The sequence below is a fragment of the Colletotrichum fioriniae genome (genome assembly GCF_027942845.1).
Source record: "Colletotrichum fioriniae strain IMI 355084 chromosome Unknown scaffold_1, whole genome shotgun sequence".
NCBI lineage: Eukaryota > Fungi > Ascomycota > Sordariomycetes > Glomerellales > Glomerellaceae > Colletotrichum > Colletotrichum fioriniae.
Window position 1 is genome coordinate 2,429,046 of NW_027076837.1, and position 17,407 is coordinate 2,446,452.

The following is a 17,407-nucleotide window of genomic DNA, read 5'->3' on the forward strand; positions in this document are numbered from 1 at the left end:
AGAGACACAAGGGGCCAGTAGGTGGGGGGCCAAGGGGGGACTTCCCCCTCAAGATGGCTTGCAGGGTATAAGGTATTTCCAAAATGTGGCCGGGGTGAAGCGGGAACAGGGCTTCCTCCAGGGCTCCCAGCTGTTTCTACGCCGTGGAACCCCAGCCAGCACAACCTGGGCTTTTGCAAGGGATCACTAAGACATAGTGGACGGGCACTAGAACCAACCGCCGTGTAAAGTTGTTGCTGGCAGCCAGTGGCCTGTCGTCAAGGCCGCAAGCCCTGGGAACTTTGTTGGACGCCATTGAGGAGAGCATCATGGTGACATGACTTGACGTTTCTGAGCTGCTCATTATGGAGTAGTAATGGGAGGCATTTGTGTCCGTACGGATGGAGAGGTGCCAATATGTGATCTCGGTTGAGTTCTGGAATAAGCCTTGACCAGCTTGGAATGAGGTAGTTGAGTAAGGTGAGGTAAGGTATCTGTCCGTACTCCGTAATTACGTACCCCGAACTGAGTGAGGTCTTCGACACATGGCGTCTGGCCTTTGATACGTATCGAGAACCAGATTGCCAGGTCCCACACGATGATTGCTTGCCTTGATGATCCTGTCTGCCTGGCTACCCATACGGATACCTAGTACGGACAGGCCTAGCATTAGTGTATGGAGTATCCGTACGTTGTGGGTAATGGGTGAAGGAACATGAGGGTGGGAATCTGAAATGGGCGGGCGGATACTGGTCCCCTGACTCTCTCCACCAAACCTGCCCTACTGGTAGACGTACAGTAGCGCCGCAGTCCAGGTAGTAAAACACAAAGAAGGAGGCTGGACGGGCGAAACAGACACCTGGTTAAGAGTCGAGACATCGGGTTGGGGAATGGACGCGGTTGGGGTAGATGGACTTGGTCTCAGGTCGAATCAGTCGGAGACTCGAGATGACAGGTCATACCTTATGCCCTTTATCAAGGGAACAGCAAGCCCGAATATCAAAAGTGAAGTTGAACAAGAGAGAAGACAAAAACAAATGGTAAAAAGGGTAGAGTTGGAACAGCGTTTGGTACTGCGGAGTGGCCACCGCCGCATCTCTCACTTAGGTTGTAGGTACTTACCTTACCTCAGCAAGCACTGTTGAGTGAAGGTGCAGAGTGCAGTTGAAGACGCTCCTTCAGTGGCGCTGATTGCCGTACGCTAGAGCCATTTTGGCAAGGCAGATTTATTGCAGACTATGCCGACTTGGTCCAAGTTGAATCTGAGGTGCCCATCCATGTACAGATAATGGACATGTACTTTGAGATACGTACTCTTTCTTTGTGTTGGACTAGGGTTGCAAAGAGCTAAGTATAGGTAGGGCAGGAAACTTGAGGGGCATGGTATGGAACGGAAGGAAAAATGGGTGATGGCAACGTGGGATGGGATGAGGAGAGAGACCGGGAGTGAGAGCAGAAGAAAGAACAGAGTCGGTGAAGAGCACGAAAGAAGGGTAGAGGTAGTGAGACACACAACTCAAGGCAATACTTGGAGATGGACTTAGCAATGAAACCCCGAAGGTTGTTGACAACTTGGTATTGATTTACCATGGTAGAAGAGGTATTAAAGTCGACAAGACACAAAGAAACTAGTAGGCAGTCGTCCTTCGTCCTTCATCAGTTGTCAGTCGACGTCTCTGCTTGAGGTGAGGTGGATCCAATGTATGGATAAGGTAGGTAAGGTAGCGTATCCGTACCTCAGGTAAGAGAAGAGACGGGATGAGATGAAGACGAAAATAAGGAGGAAAGAGAGGTGTAAACATTGGAACTGGGAACAAGGTAAGGTAGAAAAGGTACTTTAGGACGGGATGATCCAGTAGGAGGGTTCCAATTTTCCTTTTGCACCTTCCGTGCTTCCATCATCGTGTGTGCTACCTTCCTCCATCACCCACCACCTCTTTCCCCTTTATTTTCCATCGCCTTCGTTGGAGCACAGACCCCAACGCCTCGCCTTCCTTGCCTCGCCTTGCTTCATTCACCTAACCTAACCTCACCTCAACTTCCCGTCTTAACCAACTGAGCCCGTATACCCCGTGGTACGAACAGGCTACCTCACATCGAATTTCCCATTTATGAAGCTGCGGTCCTTCAGGCGCCTTGCCTCGCATTCCCATCTCCCACTGCAAGTCGTCTTCTGCCAGCTCGATTTTGCTCCCTCCAGTTACCTATCACGGCGCTGTCTGTCTGTGCAACACCCCGGCTAGCTAAGGAACACGGACTCGGTTTGCATTCCTCGCACACCCTTTTTTTTCTTCTTTTTCTCTACACCTGGCCTACGGAGTACGGATACCTTGCCCATCTTCGAGCTGGTCCGAACTGGCTTCTCGATATCTTCTTCATCCACTATATTACGCGGAGGCCCTGCTATGGGTTAAGATTGCTTCCAAGGTAGGAGACAAGCCCCCTTTCCGCATTTCCCGTGCTTCTATCCAAGTGTCATGATCCATGACGGGCTGGGATTGAAAGAGCCTGGGGGTGCTTTTCTTAAGGGAAAAAGTGACATGGTGAAATGGAGACAGATGGAGTGGGACGAGTGGAAAGCCAGGCCTTTTGATGGGCGCCAAACCACGGATAGACCAACGACAATGACACGGGCAAGGCTCTGGAAGTCCACAGAAGAAACGGACCCTGGAAGCGCAATTACACCAGCCCGCTGTCCGTCAGCGGTTTCCCACCTTCATGTTACAGGCCATCATCTCCAGCTCTAGCTCCAGTCCCAGCTCCAGCTCCATCACATCAGGCGTCCTCAAGTCTCCCGGGCAGGGGTGGCATCAACCCAAAATCCCACAGCAACCATGGGAATTGCATGCGCCAGCACCAGCGCCAGGAACAGGGAGGGGCAGGACACACTTGCGCGAGGACAAGGAGAGAGAGAAAGAGAGAGAGAGAGAGAGAGAGAGGTATCCGTGGAAAAGGCAGAAACAGAACAAGAAGATGACGACGAAGAAACCCACTAATTCTACTTAACAGCGGACGATCCCCCGAGCTGTGGGACGCGGAGAGCAAACTCTAGTCCACGATTACCTTGCGACGTTTCTCTTCTCAAGAGCCGATATTCAACAGCATCCGGCAGCCTAGCCTTCAATCCGAAAGTCCCTGCTCTGTCTGCATTTCACACCTCTGCCACCCACAGACCTCACAGAAAGCGTCGTAGGCGCCGCCACCGTTTGTCCGCCGGTCCACCCACTCCAAAGCTAGACTTGCTTGACGCTACTCCTACCAACAAGTACTTGTCTACGTTGACTCTCAAAGCATTCAGATACCCGCGTTGACCTTGCATACGGATACTACAATTACACCTCACACCTGCCGGTGCACGTACACACGCATACACACACACATACACACATACACACATACACGCCACCACCTGTTCTCTAGAAACGTTCTAGGGCCAAAGCACAGAAAGACAAACACCAACACCCGGGACTTCCAGCGAGCCAGCCAGCCACAACTAGCAGAAACTAACAGAGAAACTGTCTATCTCTCCATCTGCATCACTCCGTCCTCGCTTGCTCACTCGATCGAGTCCAGGGTCCCCCCTCACAACGTCGCGGAAAGACGCAAACACACATCTGCCGCAGCACGATTGTAGTCCACACGACCGGCTATTTGTACCTTACCCACCGTAGTTTACCACCTCTGCTCGTCGTCAGATTCCCAAGGTCAGGAGCTCCTTGCTTGTTCCAGCGGTTCTGCCCTCTAGACAACTACAGAGAAGAGCGAGCATCCCTACCTCCCTTGTCTTTCTGTTGGATTACTTCTTCCCTTTCTTTTACTCCATACATCCCATCCCATCAGATCGCTGCAGCTCCTCCCGCTCCCGCCCGTCGCCAAAAAGAACCCGACCTGACCCAACCTGCCCAACCGAGACTTGAAGCTCGTCTCGCCCGCGTCGACTTGCATCACATCTCGTCACCCTGCAGCGTTCTCGCCCACGGCCACAACCAGGACCACACTTCGAAACCTCAGCTCTCGACCTTGATCCGGGCTCTGACCGCGAATCTTGGCCAATTTCACCGCCCTGTTCTCGATATCCTTGCATCTCAAGTCGACTGGACAGCTTTAGCCATCGCCTTGGGCTCACCTCATTCTGGCTAGGTCTATCACGTCGTTTACTTTATAATTCCCAAGTCGGCCTATCTCATCGCCAAGATATCGAGGCGGAAGGTCGAAGTCGCTCTGAAACTCCAACCCCAACCCAGCCCGACCCAACCAACGGCTTCTCGCCTTCTGCGACGCCTCTCGTCGTTTCGCAACCTATCGATTTCCTGGCCAATCTGCACACGACGAGAAAGACGCCGAATACCGCAGCACCGGACCCGGTCTGTACAACCTCTCCAACTCGTTGTGCGACATCAATTGACTCGCTCGACGTCCTAAGCGGTCGAGGAAGAAACCTCGCTCTCCATCCCAAACATGTACGTCAGTCGCTGTCTGCTTTCCTTTCGTCGTCTCGCCTGTTCTCTGGACCAACCCGACCACATGTCACCTGTTCAACTTGCCTGCCTGCCTTTGGACAATCCCCGCCGCGAGGGGTGCCTTATTTTGTATGCACGTTACGAACTTCAATGACACTTTGGTCGGTGAGAATGCTCCTGCGTCGTTCCCTATCTAGCCCTCCCCTTCCCCAGCATGTCAAGAAGAAACTTAGGACTGGTTATGTGGACAAGATGAGCCTACCTCTCCACAAACAGACACAGTTGCACACATGCATTCTGCACAATTTCCTTACACCCCCAGCTTCGAGCAGGCTGATGCTGCGACCGTTTACATGCAGGTACATGTACTGGTACGCTGTCACGGCCCAGCATTCGGCCCTCTCCTCTGCCCTAAGCTGCTGCTCCTCGACCCATGTCATTTTCACCACCCATACCACTATGGAGGGCAAAAGCTGTTCTGCAGCTCTTCCTTTCGCTTCCTCTCTCTTTTTGGTCGCATCGTCGTCCGCCGTGTTGTTGGCTGGGCATTAAGTTGGAGTGTCGCGCCAGCAAGGTTATTGTGCATCGAAGAGACCATAGTCACCCAAATGCAGAAGGATGCGTTCGATCCAATGTAGGCGCGCGCTCGCGGGTATGTGTTGGTTGACGCAAGTGCAAGTGCAAGTGTGGCCTGGTCGAAGAGAGTGTCTCATGTGTGTTTTTGTTGTGGTGAACAACGCCATGTGTGTGATGGCGTCGGTCTTGAGTAAGAGAGGCGCCTGGCTACTTGCGTATCGACGCAATTCTCTTGGAAATACAAGAAGCTGGTGGGAGTCACCCAGGTCAGACGCAGGAACGAGACTCTGGCTTGATCACCGCCTCCTTCATTGCCTTGCCCCTTTTCCGACTGGTGTCTGTTACATTTGACCGTCTGTCGTTTCCCTCATTCGCGGTACCAACCCTCATGACATGAGACGGGGCTTCTGCTCAGGTCACATTTCTCCATAAAAGGCAGTCGTACTGGCAGTGTTATTCCCTGGATGCCATCAGTGTGTGCTCCCATCGACTTGCAGCCGCCTGCACTGCGACCATCATTTCGTTTCGTTTCCCATTCAAGACTTACTACTGCACGCACACTTTAAATTGCCCGCTGCTCGATTCCACTCCTCCAGGTCCAATCCCCTTTTCATGTTTCAAGGTCACCAGCTTCACTTCACACCTTGCCTATCGGCTCATGGTCCATTTCCTCACCACGCGGACGCAGAGCTTTATCGTAAATTTACTAACTTGCAGAAGCCACCACCATCACCGTACCGCAACGAAACGAAACGCCCGCAGTGTAGCAAGAAGCTCAAACATAGCACCACTCTCTTAGTTCTTGGACGTTGGTGATAGATTGACCTGCTGCTTTTGCGCCCATCGCCCGTCACTTATTGATGCAAGTCCCTGGGAGAGACTAGAATCCCACCACAGTCGGCAGATAATTTTGATTCACGTTGCCTTTCGCATGGTAACAATGTCACAAAACGGGTATGTCATGATGCCAACACGACGGTGGCATTGCTGCTCTGGACACTATCAGAACACAGCGCTAACGTGCCATCTACAGTGGGACTGTTGGTACCGAGTACCCTGACTACACTGAGCATGGCCGCCAGTATGGCTCATTCGGACGCGGGCGGTATCTTTTTCCTGTCGATGAGGTAGGTTACCTATAATTCCTTGCCGCGGTAAATCTTTCCTCATGCTAACTCACTGTGAAGCTCGAGAAAGACAGGCTAGACATCTTCCACCATCTGATCACCAAGGCAAGAGGAGGCCTTTGGGAAGTGCCTCTGCCTGCCAAACCCCATGTCCTTGACCTCGGGACGGGCACTGGCATATGGGCGATCGACGTGGGCGAGTAAGACCATCCACCCAAGCCACCGTGCATCGACAGCTAGAACCTAGATTTGCTGACACTGTCACCCTAGCAAGCTATACGTGAACGAAGATCAACGGGCTCAGGTCTTGGGGCTCGATCTTTCTCTCATTCAACCCAAGCTGTATGTTCTGCATCTCCTTTTCTACCGCTGTTCGTAGCGAAAGCTCATCGTTTTACAGGATCCCTACATGTGTAAGGTTCGAGCGAGCCGACGTGGAGGCGCCACTACCAGCTCCGGAACAAACCTTTGATCTGGTTCATATTCAGATGCTGCTTGGTTCCATAAGAGATTGGCCAGACCTCTACAGGAAGTCATTCAGGCACATCAAGCCCGGAGGTTACATTGAGCAGGTGGAAATCGAATGGATTCCCCGCAGCGACGACAACACTATCGCGCCTGATTCGCCTCTCGCCGTTTGGGGTATGAACTTTCGGAGTGCGATGCACAGGTACGGGCAACCCATCGATATAATCGACACGAAAAAGGAGCTCCATGCTGCGGGCTTCACAGACATCACCGAGAAGATGATTAGACTACCAACGAACCCGTGGAGCCAGAACCCGATGGAAGAAGAGCTGGGTAGATGGTTCAACCTCGGCCTTACGCATTGCTTGGAAGGCCTCACACTTGCGCCCTTTATTCAGGTGGAACGCTGGCCAAAACATGATGTGGACAGACTGGTGGACGAGCTCAAGAAGGACATCTGTCGACTCAATGTCCATGCCTACTGCAGAATGTAAGTTACCGCATGTAGACTGCCGTCTGGTAGCTCCTAGCTTTTCATGATGCAGAGTACTGATTGCCGGACGCAGGTTTGTTTGGACGGCAAGGAGACCAATTCCAAGGCAAACCCAATGATTCAAGAGTGGTCACTCAGACTGCCGAGGGTTACGTCCCGTCTCACAGGATGGGGGCAGACTGCTGGCGATTTTGCTGCCGTCACCCTCCCGTCGCATGTTCATATCCAAAACGGGATGAGGCAAGCTAGCAACATTCGACACCTATTGCCAAAGCAAGACATCTCAAGCGGAACGTCAGAGCGATTTGTCTTCTGTGCCATCACTTCTCGTCTACTCGAATGTCAGAAGTACGACTTGGTCGCTCTGGCGCCGTCCTGCCAACAAGCAAGCGTGCTTGCTGCTACCCATGCGACATTTCGCTGAATAATTTGTCGATCGTCCTTTTCTACTGTACTTCGTGGGAGTGCCGCATGCTTGCTTCCTCTCCTTCTTCTCCCTTACCAAGATAGACCTCCAGTTCTCGGGCTGGCCGAGCGCGGGGCAAACATGGCGAGATCGGGAGCTCCAGACTGCCATTTAGCCCAATTAGTTTCACGGGCTTCATCGTCCTGCTCTCCTCAAGGCTTTGGTAGCCCCTGTAGAGTACCGCCTGCCACGCGATTCGGCAAGCTTTCCCACTTTGTTCGGGCCAGGCGTATACGGACGCGATGAGGAATGCATCAAAACATGCAATCAAGTTCTGCTTTCCTCTTCACGCTGTCTCGGTACCCTTGGACATGTTCTGCCACGTTGTCTCATTGTTTTTTGTTTTTTTTTCTTCGGGGGGCTTCGCAGGCTCGGCAGTCACAGATCGAGTTCGATGCTCCGCGGAGTGGCCTTACTTCTGCCCTTGGCCTTCCCCAGCATTACGCTCTGTCTCTGAGCTACAAAGTCAAATTCGAGGTAACACACGAGCGCAAACAATATTGTTGCCAGACAGCACAAAGTCACAGTCGCTACGCCTCTCTTGTCACTACATCATATCCTTTTTTCAGTACGGATTCATCGGCGGAGAAGAAAATGGGCCGGGTTTCACCAAAAGTTGATGGCGGCGCCGGCTTGGCAGCATTGCAGTTGGGCCGTATTTTTTGCATACTGCATACTCTGCTCTCTTTCGGCATGGAGCAGACTCAGGCTTGGGGCGTTGGATTTCATTGTGCAAGCTCCTGCGGATTGCAAGAGGGCGCGATGAGAAGAGTGGCCAGTACGGGCATGTCGGCCAGCGGAGCATTGCACGTCATGTCTTTTAGCATGACCAATGTTAATCGGGCTGGTTGTCACGTCCGCATCGCAAGGGCTAATATGTGCGGCCGCTATTTTTCTTCCCTCTACCTACCATGTTATGATATATATAAAAATAGAATCTGGTCATGATGGACGGTAACCCAAATCAGCAATCACAAGAGCGGCCTTCTCAAAGTTCGATTACAAGTGAGCCGACCCGGCCAGCGGCGACTCAAGAAAAGGCCGAGTCAGGCTACTGGTGCTACCACGAAAAAGTCATTTATGTCGCGACTTACAAATTGAGTGAACGTGGAAGGTACCAACGGTTGTTACTCAAGGTTTTGCGGCCAGGAGGATTTGTCATTTCCCTCCTACGTTCCTTCAGAGCTCGAGCAACATCAAATGCACAAGCCACGATAGTAGAGCCAAGGTTGGTCGACAGCTGGATACCATCCCCTTACCCATCTCCACTTCCTCATGCTGGTTTACATGACTCCCGCATGCCCATCCGCATCATTCGATCATCCCTAGTGCCCCCATTTCTTGTTTGTCTGTTGGTTGCTCTTGCTCCCACTTCCCCGTCCCGCCAATGGGATATTGTGCTGACAACGTTACAGTCCTTCGTTGAGCCCTCCCAGGTTGGGCAACAGCTGCATGGTGCGAAGGCCGGGATAGGAACTTCGCTGTGTCTGCCAACATTTGAACAGCAAAGCAATGAACCCTCGAGGCACTGTATGTAGGAGACGGCACACCGATACTCAGTGAGACGGAGAACCTGAGCGTCGTGCGATGGGCCACATCCTGCGAGCCACCGTTCTTGTCAACCGCCTCATACTGTTGCTCCATGGCGACACGTTGCAGACGAGGAGGCACTAAGATCTGTGCCTCCATCTTCTTGGTGATCGACCACGTTGATGAGGTACGTTTCCCTTGCTCATATGATCCTATGTCCCATGTGGGCCGATTACAGTAGTATCAAAAGAGCTTACTATTTTCAGTTTGCTTGTCTCCGGCTCGGCTCTTTTTTCTGGATTATCTCGCTTGCCCTGGGAGATAGGACACGCTCTTTCCCCGAGGTGAAGTTGGGCAAGCGTTCCCTCTTCATTAAGGCTGCCAACCAACGCCTCGACCCGCATCGAGCCAGCAACCTACATGCACTCTCGACGTACGACTTGCATGACGGAGAGGAGTCCCGCCGCCCCGAGCCTGCAGTCCATATGTTGGCTGGATTGGCGGATCTCCTCATGATACGCTACAAAGTACGATGTACTCTACACCCAGCCTTGCGCCCCCTCTTCGCTCTCCACACACACTTGTATTTCATATGCATGCGAGCACACACTCACACTTCTTTATACTTATCACTAATGCCCTTCCCTTTTTGGGACCTTGCCCCCCCCTCTTCTGGTGTATCTGGGCACCCATCGAACGCCCGATGCCCGGATCCGGGAACACGGATCTCGAGATGAGTGGTTCGGGTAGAAAAGGAAAAGGGCATTGAGCTAAGTTTTTTTTTTTTTTTCTGCCCAATCCTACACATCTAACGGTGCGTAAAGAAGAGGAGCAAGAGGGAGAAAAAAGACAGATTCATGCTGCAAGATTGTGGAAACTTGTATCAAGCTTCCTCCTCATACCAGTCCATCACCGCAAGGCCTTTCTCCTCCTCACCTCCATCCCTGCCCTTTCTTTTTGTTTCTTCCTCTGCATCCACAAGAAGCTGCACCGTTGCCCAACCAAACTCGAGACCGGTCTGGATCTCGATTCTCGGCCTCGGCCTCGGACCGGGGGTTGGTGATGAGTGATGAGGGGCCGCCTACGACGAGGCCCTGCCACGCTGGAGCTCAGAGCCCGGGATCAACCTTCCTCGTCTCATGCGGGAACAGCTGGCTCTGCAGGATCACAGAGGTAGGTGAAAGGTGACGATGGGAAGGATGAGGCACCCCAGCCTCCGGTGTTATGCTTCTTTCTCCTCGGGTATTTCTTTCGTAGGATCGCGAATGCGATTACCTGGGACACAAAACTTCCCACGCTGCCAACGGGCGTAGGGGGAGGGGTTATGCATGAAGGGGCGCGCGAGCGAGCGGACGGGCGTTGTCCGACTACCAGGGAGTGTTCCAACGAGAGAGTTTTGGGTTCGGAGATGGCGGAAGCGTACCGGGTGACTGCCATGCGTGTTTCCTCTGGGGAAGGAGGAGGGGGCGAGACATTTTTTGCTTTGAAGGTGCTTTTGAACCGAATAATCTCGAATGATATAGTCATGCACGATACGGCGGTGTGTTTTGTTGGGTTCCTGTTTTTGGTCCTTCGTTCTTGCCGCCTGAGAGGGAGAGGGGAACTTCATTGCGTTGGATCCGGGGGAAATTTGGTATTGGAATCTTGTCCGGGAGTTTTCGGTTTTGCCTCCTTTAACTAAGATATTTTCACTGGAACAGAGCTTTTTACGTCTCTTGTTCTGAGACTTTGTCACGAAATTAGAATCACTGTCGATGAAATCTGCTTCAGTGAAGACCGGCCCGCTCGGCGATGACTAGTAAAAGCAAGATCATTACCCCTAAGCTTTCCGCTTCGATTATTCTCATTCTATGGACTGGGTTGGGTCACATCGAGTATTATGTCTTCTTACAGAAGCTCTTTGGTGCCTTGATATTTGCGAGTTTCGTTGTTGAGAATTCGGTCGACTACGGATCCATGTGGTTTTCAACCTTTTTCTGTTTTCTCGAGTATGAGTTCTGAAGGCACAGATACATTTGAATGTTGAAATATTTTCCCGCCTAGCTTTCACTTCATTTTTACGTGAGTAGCGAGGTTGACTTGGTCGTACAAAGAATCAGGAGAGGTGATGATTCTATACCATCCCTACCAATAAGAGTATTTATCTACATCACGGATACAAGTCCGAACGATCACCACGGAATGAGCCATCGGCTCTAGTAGCGAGAACATCTGCTCATGTCATGACAGTCTTCATAGTAACATGTGTAGGTAGGCAATCCACAAAAGGAAAAGAAGACCGGCCAGGAAGATTTGGCAAAAAAGATACTCGTTTGCAGCCTTCTTAGGTCCTCCAAGAATTACTCAACTATGACTGGATTCCCTTGACCACCATCAATCCTCTACCCCAAGAGGGAGAACCATTTACCTCTTTCGGCAATGTTCAGGGGGTGTGAAAACGGTCTATTCGTTCCTTTCTTCCATCCTGACCCGACGGAATGGTAAAAGGGGGCCCAGACATGGGGGGGGAACCAAAGTCCCCAAACATTTGAGTCCCGTAAGGCTACTCGTGGGATTCTCTTCCTGGTAAGATGTACCCATGGAAACGTTTTTGCCCGAATAGTTGTTGGTTGACATCTTGATCCTTCTATGCTACGCCACTGCTAAGTGTCAAGTGTGTAGCTAGGGGATGAGGGAGGGGGAGTGAACAAAGGGGGCGTCGATCCAGAAACAATGTCAGTGTACGCCACCATGCAAGATTGAGGCGTTTGGACAGTAGACAGCGGTATGTATTGGATGAGAGGGGGGCATGGGATCAGGGGTCTGTTTGTGAGTACGAATACGGGATCACCTGGCAAACGGTACGGGCCTTGAACGGAATTCGGCGGGTGAGTTGAAGGTGAGAGTGGCAGGCGTGCAGCGTAAAGTTTGATTGGGAGGGGGGGACGTCTAATGACCCTCTATCTGCCTATAGTATCATGAACGGAAAAGGGAATCCTCCCCATTCTGGCTGGCTGCTGCCTGAGAGACTGTGCGACAACGAGTTGGCCTTTCCCGGCAAGACAGCATGAGTACGGGGTCATTGTTGGTTGCCAAAAAGGGGTAAGTGCTTTTGTGTCCTGACCGATGACCGGGTTCTCGGACTGGTAAGGCAAAAGAAGGGGAAGTGGCTTAAGGGATTTGTGTGACATGGGACTTCTTGATAATATGGATGAGGCTCGGCGAGGATGATTTGACGGTCTCTCGCTGTTGACGAATACGATTTTTGGCTCCTCTGACGGCTGACTGTATTTCCATGCGAGGATTTTAATAGAGCTATTTGTGTCAGTTCAAGGGCATGGGCTGAAGTACATCTTTACTACTCATCTGCCTGTCGGATTCTCATTGCTGGTAAGTACATAGAGGTAGAAGCATGAGAAGGTGGCAAGGAAGCATTTTATATAGTGATAATCTGCCTTGCCAACCACAAGAATTACTAGATAGAACCAAGACACCCCTTGAAGAACAAGACTCGGTTATCTTCATGTTGAGGTTGATATTTATCCCATACCATCATTGCTTGGATTCTCCGCAAGTGGCCCTTGCGCAATCCATATCTTTACTTTTGATACCTGCATGTAAAGTGAATTGCGCTCAATCCATTGGAAAGACCAAAAAGGGATAACTACTTCTGTGGGTAGGTATAGTAATGAATACTGCCTACTCCCAAAAGCGAAATTAAGAGGAAAAATAAAAGGAAAGAAAGGAGGGGGACACTGACCTTATAATTCACGCCCCTGCCCCGATTCGAACAGCGCACCCCTCAGTCAACCCGGACTCTGACTTCATTAGAGTATTTTTTATTTTATTGTAACTAACTCGACCACCTCGCACACAGCTTGAACTGCCCTCGTCGACCTAGACGGGCGCTGCTGTGCTGGTGAAAGGAACGGTGAATAGATCCCTTAAGTAGGTAAATAGGTACGTCAGGTCAGGTAAGGAGAGGGGGGGAGGTGCCTTCCAAGTCGGGAGGAAATCCATCCTTTCTTGACTGACTGAGGAGTAAAATGAACCATCGCAACGTCCTTCCCGAGCCGGCAGCGAAGGGGATAAGAAAAGACGGCAGGTAGAGAGGAGCTCTGTGTCATTAGTCTTGGTCAGAATGGGTGTTAATTTGCGATGAAGACCAAAGTCGCACTTCTAGCCATACAAACCCCGCCGTCACCCCAGTGTTATAGCTTTGCATACTTTTGGTGTGATATGGGAGGAATTAGGCCATCCGACGAATACGCGGGAAGTAGAACGGCGCGCTCGTTTACATCCGGCTAGTCAAGCAGTGTTCAGTTAACAGTGGTGTTGTGTATCAACTGCGGATCATACTCGAGGGTCATCGATCATGAACGTGTATGCCTGATCCCGGTACGCCACAGCTTTGGCTACTTATCTAGAGGAGCACCATGGTCTATATGAGAAGATAGTAGGATGCGCTGCAACATCCAACTCGCCAGCCAGTTTCCAAAAAGGGGTCATCATCGTCTTACCTGGTTTCTCGAGAAGCAAATCTGCATAAATCTTTCTAGTAGAGCGGAAGAAAGAAAGGGCACAGGAATGCATCTCATTCTCGTCAATACAGCCATAGTGGTTGTCACGTCTTGAGGTCAAGGCTCTTGCCGACGCGAAGTGCCCGATCCGGCTTCTGCTTTCAATCCAATAGAGTTTCACGAAATTGGTTCCACCAAGCAGAACATTTAGTTCAAAAGGTTTCCTGATATTTACCTGCAGGAGGCAGGTTTCGCAGCATGGGTGGGCTGCGGTTGGCGTGTGTGATGTACAGAGTCTACATAAGGAAATAATCAGGTGGCCTGTTGAGAAAACGCGTACGGCGGTGACCGGATCCAAGGCCCCCCGAGACCGATTCTCTTTGCTTCTCTCCCAGTACATCAGCCCCCGTAAACGGTCAAGGGAATATCGACCGGAAGGGAACCGTGCGACTGGATAACATGAACCTCTACCACGGACATCGAGCATTCATGTCATTTGGTTCCAAAATAAAAACACCCCCTTTCCCACCGATTTCTATAACCCGAAGCCACCATTTGCGCTCTTTTTCTTTAGATGCAGTTTGAATTAATTACCCGGGAAACAAACCCCTCTTCCATCACGTCGTCGTTTCGAATCGGTACGAGACTGAGAGGGAGCGGAGTTTAGAAAGGTTCTTTCTCCGTTTAGTGGGCAGCGGCGTGGGTCTCGCCGTGGTATCCAACGAGCTTGAAGCGGCCGAGCATCTCGCCGACGGTGAAGAAACCGAGGCACTCAGCAGCGACAACTGCACCGGTAGCCACGGTCGCGGTATTAATGCGGGAGGCGATGGTGGCGGGCTTCGCAGCGGCGGCGGTGTTGGCGGCAGAGCTGGCGGCTGAGGAGGCGGAGCTCAGGAGGGCGTTGGGGTTCTTGACGGCACCGAGGGCGGTCTGGAAGTAGGACTGGAAGGTGCTGACGGGGCTGTATATCTTGCGTCAGAAGCTGAATGGACTAGACGTTTCGCTCCAATGCTGGAACTTACGGGGGAGCCATCTTCTGGCCGTGGAAGACAATCTTGGACAGCTCAAGAGTGACGCGGGAGTAGTAGACAACCCAGGGAACCTGCTCTGTAGTCGGACATCCGTCAGCAATTGGCCCTTGAAGTTAAGGATGCGCGCTCAATCGCGCCTCTGCTCATAGAAATTCCCTCGTGACCGGATTGAAGCGTACTCTCAATGAAGTTGATGACCTTGCCGGTGCGGCCGCCGACCTTGCCGAGGGCGTTGACAGCACCAGACAGAGCGGGACCGGCGGCGCTGGCGGCGCGGCTCAGGCCCTGAGCGGCCTTGGCCGAGTACTCACTGGCCTTTCCGGCAGCATCCTTTGCGGACTCGGTGGCCTTCTTGGTGGTGGTCGACTCAAAGCGAGCGGCGACGCGGGAAGGGAGAGTGCGAGCGGTGGTCCGCATGAGCGGGCGGGCGAGGGCGGAAGACATCTTGGACCGGGGGGTTGGGTGTTGTGGAAGAGAGAGAGGAGGTCGACGGATTGAAAATCGGGGTATCTGGATCTCGGATCGGGGTGCGTCGATGTGGGCGGCTCCGGGGTCGAAGAAGGAGCTTCGTTGGCTGCCAATTGATGGGAAGGGGGTGGTGGTGAGTGATGTTTTTTGCGTAAAGTGAAAAAAAGAGCTCTCTCTGTCTCTCTTGCCAGAGTCTGCCCGACCTCTCGGAAGATTTCGCTTGTGCTGTTGTTGCGAGCCGGAGGAGCGATGGCCCGTGCGCCCTTCTCTTTTCTTGCGTATGAAAAATGTCAATTGGTAAGGTCAGGTACAAGGAATAAGGTACCTTTTTTCCCTTGCTCCCAGGGGAAAGAGACGCTGGCACCCGTCGGCCCAGCGGACTATGCCGCTTTAAGATCTAACCAATCACAAAGTGGATCTTCCCAAGGGAAGTGGGGGCTCTTTTCAGTGCTGGCAGCCGTGACAGGGCAGTTCACAGGTGCAGGCAGGCACAGTTCACTGGTGAGATCCATTGAGTGAGAAAAGGTTCACCGGCAGGTGCTGGGGCAGAACGGGTTCTTGCCATGAATGGATACCTCCTACATTATCACCTGTTCCATTTCAAGGGTAATTTACCTTTTATGGAAGCAGTTTGTCACTGACTTACAACCCCCAAATCCCATCATCCCCATCACTACCTCACTTCACTCTCAATACCAACACCATCACCATCGCCAACACAACAATCCACATCCCTGCCTACAAACAAGCATCGTCAATCTGATGAAAGCTTCATATTGTCATACGAATTCATTGGGAACATATCTCTAAAATATAGTCAAAAACCCATCCGTGACACCAAATCGCCAGCACCGCCATATTATGCCCAAAAAATCAATCGTGTCGTCTAACCATCAGGCTTGGTTTAGTCCAAGCTCTGGATCATGACCTTAATAGCGCCTGACTTGGGGTCCTTAGCCGCTTCGAAGGCGCCGAGGGCATCCTCGAGCTTGAACTTGTGTGTCACTAGCTTGCTGAGGTCAACAACACCGCTCTCCACCAAACGGATGGCTCTGGGCCAAGTGTTGCAGTAGCGGTACTGCAGTTGAATATCGACCTCGCGAACGCTGGCGCGCATGAAGGGGAAGCTGATCTCGTTGCGACCAACACCGATAATGAAGACCTTTCCACCAAACTTGCAGGCCCAAACAGCCGAAGCAATGCTGCTCTCAACACCAGTGCACTCCATAACGACGGCCGGCTCAACACCTCCAAAGGACTCAACAATGCGCTTGGCCTCTTCCTCGGCGGTTCCACGACCGACCTTGTGGGTGATGGCCGTGGGCACCAGCTCCTTAGCAAAAGCCAGACGTCCGTCGTCAATATCCGTGACAACCAGCGGGCAGGCACCGGCAGCCTTGGCGCAGAGAAGGGTGATGAGGCCAATAGGGCCGGCACCGCAGACGAGAACCGGATCGCCAAGGCGCACACCGGCACGCTGCATACCGGCGAGGGCGACACTCAGGGGCTCCAGCATGGCACCGTTCTCATATGACATGTTGCCGATCTTGTGGCACCAGACAGCAGGGTGGTTAACGTATCGTCGCAGCAGACCAGGCACCGGCGGGGTGGACAGGAACTGGACCTTCTCGCAACCGTTGTAACGACCGGTCAAACAGGGCTCGCAGGAGTTGCAGATGACGTTCGGCTCGACGGCGACTCTGTCGCCAACCTTGAGGTGGGTGACGCTAGGGTGGACGGCGAGGATCTCACCGGCGGACTCGTGGCCGAGAATGTGGTCGCCATCGACAATCATGGGTCCGATGCATCCGTGCTTCCAGAAGTGAACGTCGGACCTGTATCTCTCCATTAGTCTCGTCCTTGCGTTATCGAGGGGCACTCTTGTCTAGCATGAAAATCCTTACCCGCAAATACCGGTGCTTCTGATGGCTACCGTGACTTCGCCATGCTGCAGTCCCTCGCCGGCCTGAACGGCTTCCAACTTGGGCTCGGCCTCGTTGATCCACAGGTCGTGTGCGGGGTTGGTGTAGACACCAATGTTGGCCTTAGACACCTTAACGGAGCCGACCGAGGCGGGAGGATCAACAGCTGAAGGGGACATTATGAAAGCTGGGTTGTCTCTGTGTGCGAGGAGTGATCTGAAAGAACGGTCCAGAAGAGTGTTCTCTTGCTAGGTAAGAGTATGATGTGTCGGTGGGGTGTGAAACGTGGGTGCGAGACTGACGAGACGACTGACAGCGACAGCAACGGCGAGAACCTGAGTCGAGGGTATGGACGAACAGAACAGACGAAGCGGGCTGAGAGGAGGAA

General features: G+C 52.3%; 2 protein-coding genes across 2 annotated transcripts; both read right to left on the reverse strand.

Annotated features, from left to right (window-relative positions):
* Positions 1-14,282: 14,282 nt before the first annotated feature.
* ATP20 (ATP synthase subunit G atp20) lies at positions 14,283-15,073 on the reverse strand (the record flags this gene model as incomplete). Its single annotated transcript, XM_053197670.1, has 3 exons — positions 14,283-14,559; positions 14,621-14,705; positions 14,809-15,073. The coding sequence occupies 3 exons, from the start codon at positions 15,071-15,073 to the stop codon at positions 14,283-14,285; spliced, it is 627 nt and encodes a 208-aa protein (XP_053044893.1).
* A 928-nt stretch (positions 15,074-16,001) lies between these two features.
* lad1 (L-arabinitol 4-dehydrogenase) lies at positions 16,002-17,198 on the reverse strand (the record flags this gene model as incomplete). The annotated part of the gene is made up of 2 exons (XM_053197669.2): positions 16,002-16,932; positions 17,002-17,198. 2 exons carry the CDS (start codon positions 17,196-17,198, stop codon positions 16,002-16,004), a joined length of 1,128 nt encoding a protein of 375 aa, XP_053044892.1.
* Between the last annotated feature and the right edge of the window lie 209 nt (positions 17,199-17,407).